Source organism: Salvelinus namaycush, unplaced genomic scaffold (genome assembly GCF_016432855.1).
Source record: "Salvelinus namaycush isolate Seneca unplaced genomic scaffold, SaNama_1.0 Scaffold763, whole genome shotgun sequence".
NCBI lineage: Eukaryota > Metazoa > Chordata > Actinopteri > Salmoniformes > Salmonidae > Salvelinus > Salvelinus namaycush.
Genome location: NW_024061490.1, coordinates 22,501 through 35,048, shown reverse-complemented (window position 1 = coordinate 35,048; position 12,548 = coordinate 22,501). Strand labels below are relative to the sequence as shown.

The 12,548-nt window shown below is 44.6% G+C and overlaps 1 protein-coding gene across 1 annotated transcript in view; it reads left to right on the top strand.

The window, feature by feature from the left end:
* Positions 1 to 12,548, top strand: part of LOC120042737 (protein FraH-like) — a gene marked incomplete at its 3' end in the record, with an annotated part of 60,225 nt that overhangs the window by 29,554 nt on the left and 18,123 nt on the right. The window contains exon 5 of the mRNA XM_038987535.1: positions 2,469 to 2,649. Within this exon, the coding sequence (XP_038843463.1) occupies positions 2,469 to 2,649 (181 nt within the window). The remainder of the gene's footprint in view (positions 1 to 2,468; positions 2,650 to 12,548) is intronic.

Genomic DNA, 12,548 nt, shown 5'->3' with positions numbered 1-12,548 from the left:
ATGACAGTCCGCTCCAGAGCGCTCAGGACCTTTCGACTTGGGCAAAGGTTCACTTTCCAACCGGACAATGACCTTAAGCACACAGCCAATACAACTCAGGGGTGGCTTCAGGACAAGTCTCTGAATATTCTTGACTGTCCCAGCCAAAGACCGGACTTGAACAAGATCGAACATCTCTGGAGCGACCTGAAAATAGCTGTGCAGCAACGCTCCCCATCCAGCCTGACAGAGCTTGAGAGGATCTGCAGAGAAACTGGGGAGAAACTCCCCAAATACAGGTGTTCCAAGCTTGTAGCGTCATACCCAAGAAGACTCGATGCTGTAATTGCTGCCAAAGGTGCTTCAACAAAGTACTGAGTAAATGGTCTGAATACTTGTGTAAATAGTTTATTTTTTAATACATTTGTATAAATGTCCCCCCAAAAGGTTTTGCTTTGTCATTATGGGGTATTGTGTGTAGATTGATGAGGGGGAAACATCTATGTAATCAATTTTAGAATAAGGCTGTTACATAACAAAATGTGGGAAAAGTCAAGGGGTCTGAATACTTTATGAATGCACTGTATATTAGGCTGGTGTGTTTGATTCTAAACAGAGGAACAGTTTGGATCTCACTGTTCAGGGATCTTCCTTTACTTCACCAATCACACCAGCGCAGTGTAGCGATGAACGTGTTGCTAGGCAACTATACGAATCTAATGCCTAGTGACGCTTCAAAAAGTTGCATCGTTCGAACTGCCTGGTGGGAAGTGTGCAGGTTTACCAGCTCAAAATAACACTGCACTCTTCCTATGTAAATATGTCTGGAGGGGTTTTCGCAGGAAAGTGTCACGTCTAAATGAATCTCCAAACTTAGGGCTTTGAGGCATTTCAAAGCAAAGCCAGACTTGGTTTATCTGTTTTAACTAGAAAAACCAACTGTCATAGCTTTCAAACTTCAAATGATCATCTTCCTTTGTCATTTTCAACTGTAAAGTCTTCAATGTTGCCCTCTTTCTGACAGCTGGCGAACCACAAGACCAGCTTGTGGATTTAAAGGGGAATAACAGCAAAATGTGTCTGTTCCTAAACCCCTCTGACTCTTTGGACTGTCTGTCAAAGTGCTCACCTCTTTCACTCAGGGAGAGTGAGGTAGAGCTACGTCACGTGGTTATACAGCCCCCTCCCACTCACTGCAGCGCTAGATAGAACTTTGTGGAATAACGCATATCTACAAAATAAATTATGTTCTGTCACAGCGGAAATACTACATTCGGGAAGTCCAATCGATTATTTGATATGGCATATAAGGTACATTTTATGTTATGAAGTTGCCCTTTTTTCTGATATCTCTGCCAAGCAAGGAGGACAGGAGACAACCTAATCCCGCCTCCCACTTTTACCTTGTAACCCTTTTGGATAGTTCACCTGCCTATCAACACTGTCCATCTCCCGTCTCTGACTGTAGGCTACATCCCTCGTTGCATGGTGTGATCAGATCATTACGGCAAAGTACAGCTACTAAAATGAGAGGGAAAGACTAGTGAGTGTTCACCATAACGTCCAAGTCATAGGATGACACGTATGGACTTAAAGGCTCATTTATGGAACTAATGTTTAATTTAGATTTGTAACTTTTCTACAGTAGCCAGTACACACATCCTTGTAAATTAATTTCCGTTACTAGATAGCCTAGGTACTGACGCATGCATCTATCGAAATGCGATTTATGCTCACTGTCCAAGTTTTCATTGAGCCAGATCAAATATGCAATTATTACATTGTATTATTAGCCTACATTTGTACGTTTTTTTTTTAAATCGGTAGAATCGTGACAATCATTTGAAAGATGATGCAGTGGCTTTCATTTGCAAGCCAATGCCAAATTGCCTTCCTCCAGTCAGCAAGATAATGTAGACAAATGTTATAAAATAAAGCCTATGTTTGCATCAAATACCCTACTCCTTGAATGTCACGTATTGATTATGTATAGCATACTTGATGACTGATGACCGGTGCAATCAACAGCTGCAGTGTTGCTCATTGTTGTTTGGGGTGGGGGAAAAAACTTTTTAAATTTTTTTTGTTTGTTGTATGTGCAAAATTGTCATCTGTAATGGTCGTTAGGCTTTACATATGAAAACATGTACATTACTGTCAATGGGTACAGTAGGTGAAAAACATAGTTATGGCATCCGGGTGGCCACTACAGAGGACATTTCTTGATAAGCTCTTATTTAATGTGATAAAAATTATTATAGTCCTGACAACTCATTTAACTATTCCTGAGATATTCACTTACAAGAAACAATGTGACTATCAAACTCACCAAAATTATAATTAATAATTACACACACTACTTTTCAGATTTCATAAACTTGAGCTGTGTATGTTTGTGTACATCATGTGTGTCTGTGTACGTGTCTGCTTGTGTGCGTGTGTCCTTTGTCTGTCTAGTATTGTAAATGTTAACTTTCTGTCTCTGTCAGGCTGGAGGAGGAGAAGGTCCATGCTGCATCCTTTGCTGAGGCTGAGGCCCAGGCCAGTGTGAAGGAGGAGGTGGGTCGTATCCTGGAGCTGGAGAGAGCCACGACCCATAATACCCTGACGCAGGCTGTCATGAGGGAGAAGGTCAGCGCTGAGGACGAGAGGCTACGCACCCAGCTTTATGTAAGTCCCTAACCCCCTCCAACCGTTTCTCAACCCCCCCCTTCGTCAATTGGTTTTGTTCCAGTCTGAGCCCAGCACTAACACTGCCTTTCACAATCATCAAGACCAGCTGTTGATTAGGTGAATTAAGTGTTTTAGTGCTGGGCTGGAACAAGTGCCTGTACACCCACTAGCTAGGGGTTGATGACTAATGGCCTGATGGCAGCTCATTTCCCTCTGTAACCAGGGTGATGATCACTGTGCTCCTCATAGGTGGGACCATTCCCATAACCAAAACAGAGGACTATATAGTATTATCTTAGTATCTGTAAAACATCTTGTTCTGCTGGGCTTTCTAATGCTATACCGTACTCCACTGAAACATGACCAGTCGGCTACATTTGAAGATTTCAAGTTTTACCACTTTCTAGCTTAGGATCTGCAGATAATATTTACATTTTGTCTGGATCTTGGGGCTGTGCCCTTCATATAACTTCTGTTGAAACTACTTAGCAAATGGCTTCCAGTGCTGTTAATACTCTTCTGAGGACAGGAAGAGGTACAGGAGGTTAGAATTAAATGGCTGCACTGTTATTAGTGCAGTTCAGCAGGAACCAGTCATGTGTTTTTGTATTCTAGCTTGAATGCATAGAACTTACACTTCTTTCATATTAAATATTGCTCCCTTCCATCGTTGGTTAAACACGCACGCACGCGCGCACACACACACACACACACACAGCCATATGTGGTAATTGACAGGTCACGACTGGAGCGGTGACACATGTCGGGTGTGTGAGCATAGCCGTGAACTGCAGTCTATAGAGCCGTCTGACCTGTGTGATCCCTTACACACACACACACACACACACACACACACACACACACACACACAAGCAATAAAAGCATTTGCATTACACACTAATACAAATGTGTAACAGGACAAATATAAGCACCCACCAAATGATTGATTATTCTTACACACACACACACGAATGAACATACACACACGCGCTAGCCCCTCAGAGACCTGAGAAATGAGGGGTTTCACTTCTACCATATCATTGTGATGATTACCACTATATGATTAGGTTAAACTGAAATTGATCTTCCTGCAGGGCCCTCTTGTATTTCACTGTCCCCTTATTTCCCTTATGATGTTGTGTCTGAGAAAGCCACCCTCATTTTAGAGTTATGGCTTTTATTTGCTGTAAATAGTCCTTTTAAACATATAGCAAGACCAGCGTCATCCCTGCATTGCCTTGACAGCCAACAGATTCTCTCACAACAGGCACACACACACACACACACACACAAGAACAACACGCTCCCCGGAGAACGGACCCTGTTTACAAACCTACGCTATTGATTATATAGCTCATTTCACACGCTCATCGCCGTAATAGAAAAATGAATCATTTTGGGGGCCGAGACGCCATGGCGTGCCACGATTCCACCACGCCGCGGGATGAGTGTATCAGGGATCCCTCGCTCGGAACGACGATCCAATCGAAAATTTTAAAAAGTGAGGGAGGTGGGGAGGAAGAGCGGGGACTCTATACGCCTTCAGCATCTGTGAAGAGAGCTGTTTTATTCTTTGTCATCTTTAATTTAATGATTTTTTGGGGGAGGGAGGGAGGGATAGGACCAGCCATGTACCTCCATGTGAGTGTCTGTCCTCTCTTGGTGCTGTTAAAATAATGTCCGGATAGCTCAGTTCAGTCATATGGACTGTAGCCCTGCCAACAACAAGTTGGTATGTGTTTACAACAACAAGTTGGCAGGGCTCCAGTTCTGGGGGCCAACGTGTTCCAAAATATACTACAATGGGGAACGGAAGCAGGGCGGTAGCTCCACCTCCCTCTCTTTGCGAGTTCTGAGCAAGTCTGTGGGCCAAATGTCCCCTCCCCTTCTGAAATTCGCAAGATGTGAACACCTGTGAAATGGTCATATGTCCAGATGATCAGTGAGGAAAAACCTGCGCTCTGGGATAAGGTTCAAGGTGAGACATCACGTCTGACAGACGTTAAGTTACCAGTACTGTTAGTTCTCTCTGGTGGACAGAAGCATGTATCAGTATACAGCAGTAATATTACTGTACTGTAGTACAGGTCACAGCTTCGGCAGTCCTCGTAGTACAGGTCACAGCTTCGGCAGTCCTCGTAGTACAGGTCACAGCAGCGGCAGTCGTCGTAGTACAGGTCACAGCAGCGGCAGTCGTCGTAGTACAGGTCACAGCAGCGGCAGTCGTCGTAGTACAGGTCACAGCAGCGGCAGTCGTCGTTGTACAGGTCACAGCAGCGGCAGTCGTCGTAGTACAGGTCACAGCAGCGGCAGTCGTCGTAGTACAGGTCACAGCTTCGGCAGTCGTCGTTGTACAGGTCACAGCTTCGGCAGTCCTCGTAGTACAGGTCACAGCTTCGGCAGTCCTCGTAGTACAGGTCACAGCTTCGGCAGTCCTCGTAGTACAGGTCACAGCTTCGGCAGTCCTCGTAGTACAGGTCACAGCTTCGGCAGTCCTCGTAGTACAGGTCACAGCTTCGGCAGTCCTCGTAGTACAGGTCACAGCTTCGGCAGTCCTCGTAGTACAGGTCACAGCTTCGGCAGTCCTCGTAGTACAGGTCACAGCTTCGGCAGTCCTCGTAGTACAGGTCACAGCTTCGGCAGTCCTCGTAGTACAGGTCACAGCTTCGGCAGTCCTCGTAGTACAGGTCACAGCTTCGGCAGTCCTCGTAGTACAGGTCACAGCAGCGGCAGTCGTCGTAGTACAGGTCACAGCAGCGGCAGTCGTCGTAGTACAGGTCACAGCAGCGGCAGTCGTCGTAGTACAGGTCACAGCAGCGGCAGTCGTCGTAGTACAGGTCACAGCTTCGGCAGTCGTTGTAGTACAGGTCACAGCAGTGGCAGTGTGACCTGGGCCTTTACCATCTTTTAACACGCCCTCCCCAAGAGCCTGGAGCTGGGTGTCCCAAGAGCCTGGAGCTGGGTGTCCCAAGAGCCTGGAGCTGGGTGTTAAAATGAGTGGGTACATGCAAATTGAGCACACACACTCTCTCACAGATATTTGCACACAGACAACCTTATTTTTTACACTTCTGTTTCTGTCTCTCTCACACTGGAGTAAAGAGCAGAAGAGGAGGGAAAGTCTGTTCTTTTAGCAGAAAGTGTGTGTGATTATTTCCCTGTTTGAGAATTCATTTAGAGTTCTGGAGTTTAATAGAATCCGAGGGGTTATCACCGAGTCTGCGCCTATTTTACTCATGTAATTGTCAAGGCTGTCAGTCCTCTCATATGCCCGCTGTTCTTTTCAGCTGGAAATGGACTTTTCCCTTTAAAAGACAGCCTAGTCGCCCGCCTTCTTCCCTCATTGTCATTTTTCGGTGTTAACTCTGGGACGGCTGTCTCTCTCTCTCCTCAGTGGCTACGTCCCAATTGGCACCATATTCCATTTTTAGTGCACTGCTTTTGTCACAAGTAGTGCAGTATAAAGGGAATAGGGTGTCATTTGGGATTCTACCAGTCTCTCTTCAGCCGCCAAGACTCTTCCCCAACTGTCTTTGAAGTAGCACAGTGCTTTAAAATGGGGAAAAAATAAGCAGTTTCATTACAGAAGTATGTTCACTCTGACTTCATGATTGATATTCAGAATAATGTACAGACACTCTGAATAATATATTTCCCTGTAGACTTTTTAAATATGAGGTTGGTATAGATAACATGGCGCATGTGAAATGCTTTGGTGATGACCCCCAACTGTGTATATGTACCGTTCCAACATGGGTCAATCAGTGTGTTACCTTTACATCGCACGACACGGACACAACATAACGCGTATGTAATGGGAAATGTAAAATTGTCGCAAATTATTTGAAAACGGGCCCTTGGGACCAGCATGGTTGCTGTACTAAGCACACGTTATGGCCTAGATGGTGCTTTCAGAGATGATTTGTGAAATCATTTGCCGTACCACCGCCCTGCACTTAGCAGAGCACATTTATCAAATCAATGCTCTCTGGTCATTGATAAAGCCCAGCTTGATCATTAATGGTGTTCCTATGGAACCAACATTTTACATTCAGCTAGAGCTGTGGTTTTCAACCTGTTGTGAAAAGTAATGTAAAACTGTTTATAATACAAATTGTTTAAACAAACATCCATCTGTAATATATTTAATCTGCTACATTCACTGATAATATGAAGTCTAAATTTGAACGCTAAGATATTTAATGTAAAACAATTCTGACACTATGTGAATGGTGGTCCTCGCGCTTTTGATGGTGATTTGGTGGTTCCTAGAAAGGAAAAGGTTGGGAACCACTGAGCTAGAGGAACCTGTGCTACATTACCAGTTAGCGAAGCTTTAAATGTCTTCTCTATAAGCCCACACCACTGCAAGGACGCAACCCTTACGCTATTGTGGGATTTGGTTCTTAGCAAGCCTGTCCCTGGATCTACAAAAAGTGCTGCTTTGCTATTATAGCAAGTGTATTTTTTCCCCAATTATAAAGAAACACCTTGGTTTTATTGTTAAATCTTGGGAAGAAAATACTGTGCTACACCGTTACAGCATATAACCAGAGAGAGAGGCTGGATGTATTCCATGGAGGAATGTCAGTGAAACTGGTTGTAAGGGGAGTGATTGGAATACTAGGTGATAGAGGATGAAGAGGGGATGGGAAGAGGAGAACAGGTGAATAATATAGAGGATGAAGAGAAACAGAGTGGAGGAAGAGGAGAGCAAGTGAATAAGATAGAGGATGAAGAGAAACAGAGTGGAGGAAGAGGAGTGCAGGTGAAGAAGTAAAGACAGGGTATAGAGGCTAGCCTACATAAGCTCTACATAAATCAGGCTGGAGCGGTAGAGGAAAGCGCTAGTTGTGTTTTCTCTCCTCAGTCTCCTGATCCTACAAGGTATTGATTGGTCTTCTCATCAGGATGCATGTCACGTCGCCACGGCAGCAGGGCCCTATAGAACCCCCGGTATATCACACACAGCGGTAGAGGTGTACTGTGCTCGAATGCTCCCCACGCCATCCTGTAATGGCCACACCGCCATGCCATTAGCCACCAATTATGCGGCCTTCCAGGAGAATTGCCTCGATGGCCATTTAAGCCTGAGTGGACACACACACACAAGGCTGTATAGGCTAGTAGCCTGGAGGTTCCTGTTTTATTTCTAACATTGATAGCCATATGCCTTGTGACTAAGAATAATTTATGACTATAGAGTTCTGTGATTTGGAGGTTGACTGGAGGTTGACTTCCAAACTCAAAGCATTTGTTGTGTTTTTCTTTAGACCTTTGTGCTGCCTGTATCATGCGTTCAACCCACAGTATCTCTACGTAGTCCAGTACACAGACTTGAGGATCTGCGCCAGCTCATTATCACACACCTATACTAGTCCCACTAGTCTCTTCAGAACATTTCAATTACCACCCCCCCGCTCCTACGACGTTAATAAAACCCGTTCCCCCCGCTCCTACAACGTTAATAAAACCCATTCCCCCCGCGACGTTAATAAAACCCATTCCCCCCGCGACGTTAATAAAACCCATTCCCCCCGCGACGTTAATAAAACCCATTCCCCCCGCGACGTTAATAAAACCCATTCCCCCCGCGACGTTAATAAAACCCATTCCCCCCGCGACGTTAATAAAACCCATTCCCCCGCGACGTTAATAAAACCCATTCCCCCCGCGACGTTAATAAAACCCATTCCCCCCGCGACGTTAATAAAACCCATTCCCCCCGCGACGTTAATAAAACTCATTCCCCCTGCGACGTTAATAAAACCCATTCCCCCCGCGACGTTAATATAACCCATTCCCCCTGCCCCTACGACGTTAATAAAACCCATTCCCCCTGCCCCTACGACGTTAATAAAACCCATTCCCCCCGCGACGTTAATAAAACCCATTCCCCCCGCGACGTTAATAAAACCCATTCCCCCTGCGACGTTAATATAACCCATTCCCCCTACGACGTTAATAAAACCCATTCCCCCTACGACGTTAATAAAACCCATTCCCCCTGCGACGTTAATAAAACCCATTCCCCCTACGACGTTAATATAACCCATTCCCCCTACGACGTTAATAAAATCCATTCCCCCTACGACGTTAATATAACCCATTCCCCCTACGACGTTAATAAAATCCATTCCCCCTGCCCCTACGACGTTAATATAACCCATTCCCCCTACGACGTTAATAAAACCCATTCCCCCTACGACGTTAATAAAACCCATTCCCCCTGCGACGTTAACAAAACCCATTCCCCCTGCCCCTACGACGTTAATATAACCCATTCCCCCTACGACGTTAATATAACCCATTCCCCCTACGACGTTAATATAACCCATTCCCCCCGCTCCTACGACGTTAATAAAACCCATTCCCCCCGCTCCTACGACGTTAATAAAACCCATTCCCCCCGCTCCTACGACGTTAATAAAACCCATTCCCCCGCGACGTTAATATAACCTATTTCCCCCGCGATGTTAATAAAACCCATTTCCCCCGCGACGTTAATAAAACCCATTCCCCCGCGACGTTAATATAACCCATTTCCCCCGCGACGTTAATATAACCCATTTCCCCCGCGACGTTAATATAACCCATTTCCCCCGCGACGTTAATAAAACCCATTTCCCCCGCGACGTTAATATAACCCATTCCCCCGCGACGTTAATATAACCCATTTCCCCCGCGACGTTAATATAACCCATTTCCCCCGCGACGTTAATATAACCCATTTCCCCCGCGACGTTAATATAACCCATTTCCCCCGCGACGTTAATATAACCCATTTCCCCCGCGACGTTAATATAACCCATTTCCCCCGCGACGTTAATATAACCCATTTCCCCCGCGACGTTAATATAACCCATTTCCCCCGCGACGTTAATATAACCCATTTCCCCCGCGACGTTAATATAACCCATTTCCCCCGCGACGTTAATATAACCCATTTCCCCCGCGACGTTAATAAAACCCATTTCCCCCGCGACGTTAATAAAACCCATTTCCCCCGCGACGTTAATAAAACCCATTTCCCCCGCGACGTTAATAAAACCCATTTCCCCCGCGACGTTAATAAAACCCATTTCCCCCGCGACGTTAATAAAACCCATTTCCCCCGCGACGTTAATAAAACCCATTTCCCCCGCGACGTTAATAAAACCCATTTCCCCCGCGACGTTAATAAAACCCATTTCCCCCGCGACGTTAATAAAACCCATTTCCCCCGCGACGTTAATAAAACCCATTTCCCCCGCGACGTTAATAAAACCCATTTCCCCCGCGACGTTAATAAAACCCATTTCCCCCGCGACGTTAATATAACCCATTTCCCCCGCGACGTTAATAAAACCCATTTCCCCCGCGACGTTAATAAAACCCATTTCCCCTGCGACGTTAATATAACCCATTCCCCCCCCGCTCCTACGACGTTAATAAAACCCATTCCCCCCCCGCTCCTACGACGTTAATAAAACCCATTCCCCCTGCCCCTACGACGTTAATATAACCCATTTCCCCCGCGACGTTAATAAAACCCATTCCCCCTGCTCCTACGACATTAATAAGACGTTTCCCCCTGACTTCCCACTTCTCTCTGCTTCCCTTGTGTAACTGTATTCCCCTAAGGCACAGGCGTCAAACTCATTCCACGGAGAGCCGAGTGTCTGCAGGTTTTTACTCCTCTCTTGTCTTTGATTGATCTGTTAACCTGTCTAGGACTGGGGTGCCGCTAGCGGCACCCCCCCCCCCCCCCACTGAAAAGCCAGGGCGCGAAATTCAAAAAAAATATATTTTTTAAAATATTTAACTTTCACACATTAACAAGTCCAATACAGCTAATGAAAGATACAGATCGTGTGAATCCAGCCAACATGTCCGATTTTTAAAATGTTTTACAGGGAAGACACAATATGTAAATCTATTAGGTAAACACCTTAGCAAAAGAGACCATTTTTTCTTTGTCCACCAACACCACTAGCTATCACCAATTCGGCTAAACTAAGATATTGATAGCCACTAACCAAGAAAAAACCTCCTCAGATGACAGTCTGATAACATATTTATGGTATAGGATAGGTTTTGTTAGAAAAATGTGAATATTTCAGGTAGATATCATAGTTTACAATTGCACCCACCGTCACAAATCGACTAGAATAAATAGATAGAGCAACGTGTCTTACCTAATTACTAATCATAAAACATTTCGTAAAAATACACAGCATACACTAATCGAAAGAGACAGATCCTGTGAATACAGACAATATTTCAGATTTTCTAAGTGTCTTACAGCGAAAACACAATAAATCGTTATATTAGCATACCACATATGCAAACGTTACCCCAGCATTGATTCTAGCCAAAGAGCGCGATAACGTCAACATCGCCAAAAGATATTAATTTTTTCACTAACCTTCTCAGAATTCTTCAGATGACACTCCTGTAACATCATATTACAACATACATATACAGTTTGTTCGAAAATGTGGATATTTAGCCACCAAAATCGTGGTTATACAATGAGAAAAGTAGCCGAGCTGGTCAGAAAATGCCGTGCTCCATATTAGACAGTGATCTAGTCGTATACATAAATACTCATAAACGTGACTAAAAAATATAGGGTGGACAGCGATTGATAGACAATTTAATTCTTAATACAATCGCGGAATTACATTTTTTAAATTATCCTTACTTTTCAATACAGTTTGCGCCAAGCGAAGCTACGTCAAAAAAGATGGCGTCCTAAGCCACTAACATTTTTCGACAGAAACACGATTTATCATAATAAATTGTTCCTACTTTGAGCTGTTCTTCCATCAGTATCTTGGGCAAAGGATCCTTTCTTGGGTGTAATCGTCTTTTGGTGGAAAGCTGTCCTCTTGCCATGTGGAAATGCCAACTGCGTTCGGCATGAACTGGAAGCGTGCCCAGAGATTCACAGCGTCCCAGAAATAAATGTCCCAAAATCGCACTAAACGGATATAAATTGCTATAAAACGCTTTAAATTAACTACCTTATGATGTTTTTAACTCCTATAACGAGTAGAAACATGACCAGAGTAATATTACTCCCTACACTAATGCTTGGAACAAGTGCGGGTCGGTGGCTGCCACGCGCATGACGCAGCAAGAAAAGAGTTCCTACCTACAGGTTTTTTTTATTTATAGTGCCTGTGATTGCGCAATCGACCCCATTCAAATCGTCATCACGTAAAGGCATCCAGGGGAAGACGTAAGCAGTGTCCGTATACTCATAGGATAAACATTGGCCTTAAAACTGACTCCAGAACAGGGGCCAACATTTCTGAAATCTGACTCCATGTCAGGGAAATTGCTGTAGAATGACTTCTGTTCCACTTAGAGACAAAATTTCAACTCCTATAGAAACTATAGACTGTTTTCTATCCAATAATAATAATAATATGCATATTGTACGATCAAGAATTTTGTAGGAAGCCGTTTCAAAAATTACACGATTTCCATAAATAGTGACAACAGCACCCCCTATCCCCATCAGGTTAAGGTCACTGATTAGTTAGGAAGCCCTCTCGCCTGGTTGTCTAGGTCTTTAATTGGACACAAATTTAAAGGAAAAAACTAAAAGCAGCAGATACTCCCCCATGGAAGGAGTTTGACACCCCTGCCCTAAGGTGTACTGCCGCCACGGTAATTTTAAACTAGGAAGCGCCAGGCATTGTTTATTGTTCTCTCAGCAGGCAGCAGCCTATAGCTGGGGAACATGCCACTGTGTGAAGGCTCACGTGTGTTCTGCCACTCAGGCGGATGTGTGTGTATTAAGGTTGGAGGCAACATGGATAGAAGGGGTTTCATTATAGAAAAAAGTCTTCAACTGTAGTACAGTTGAAGAGTCTCACGACGGTCTCACGACGGTCTAATCCAAC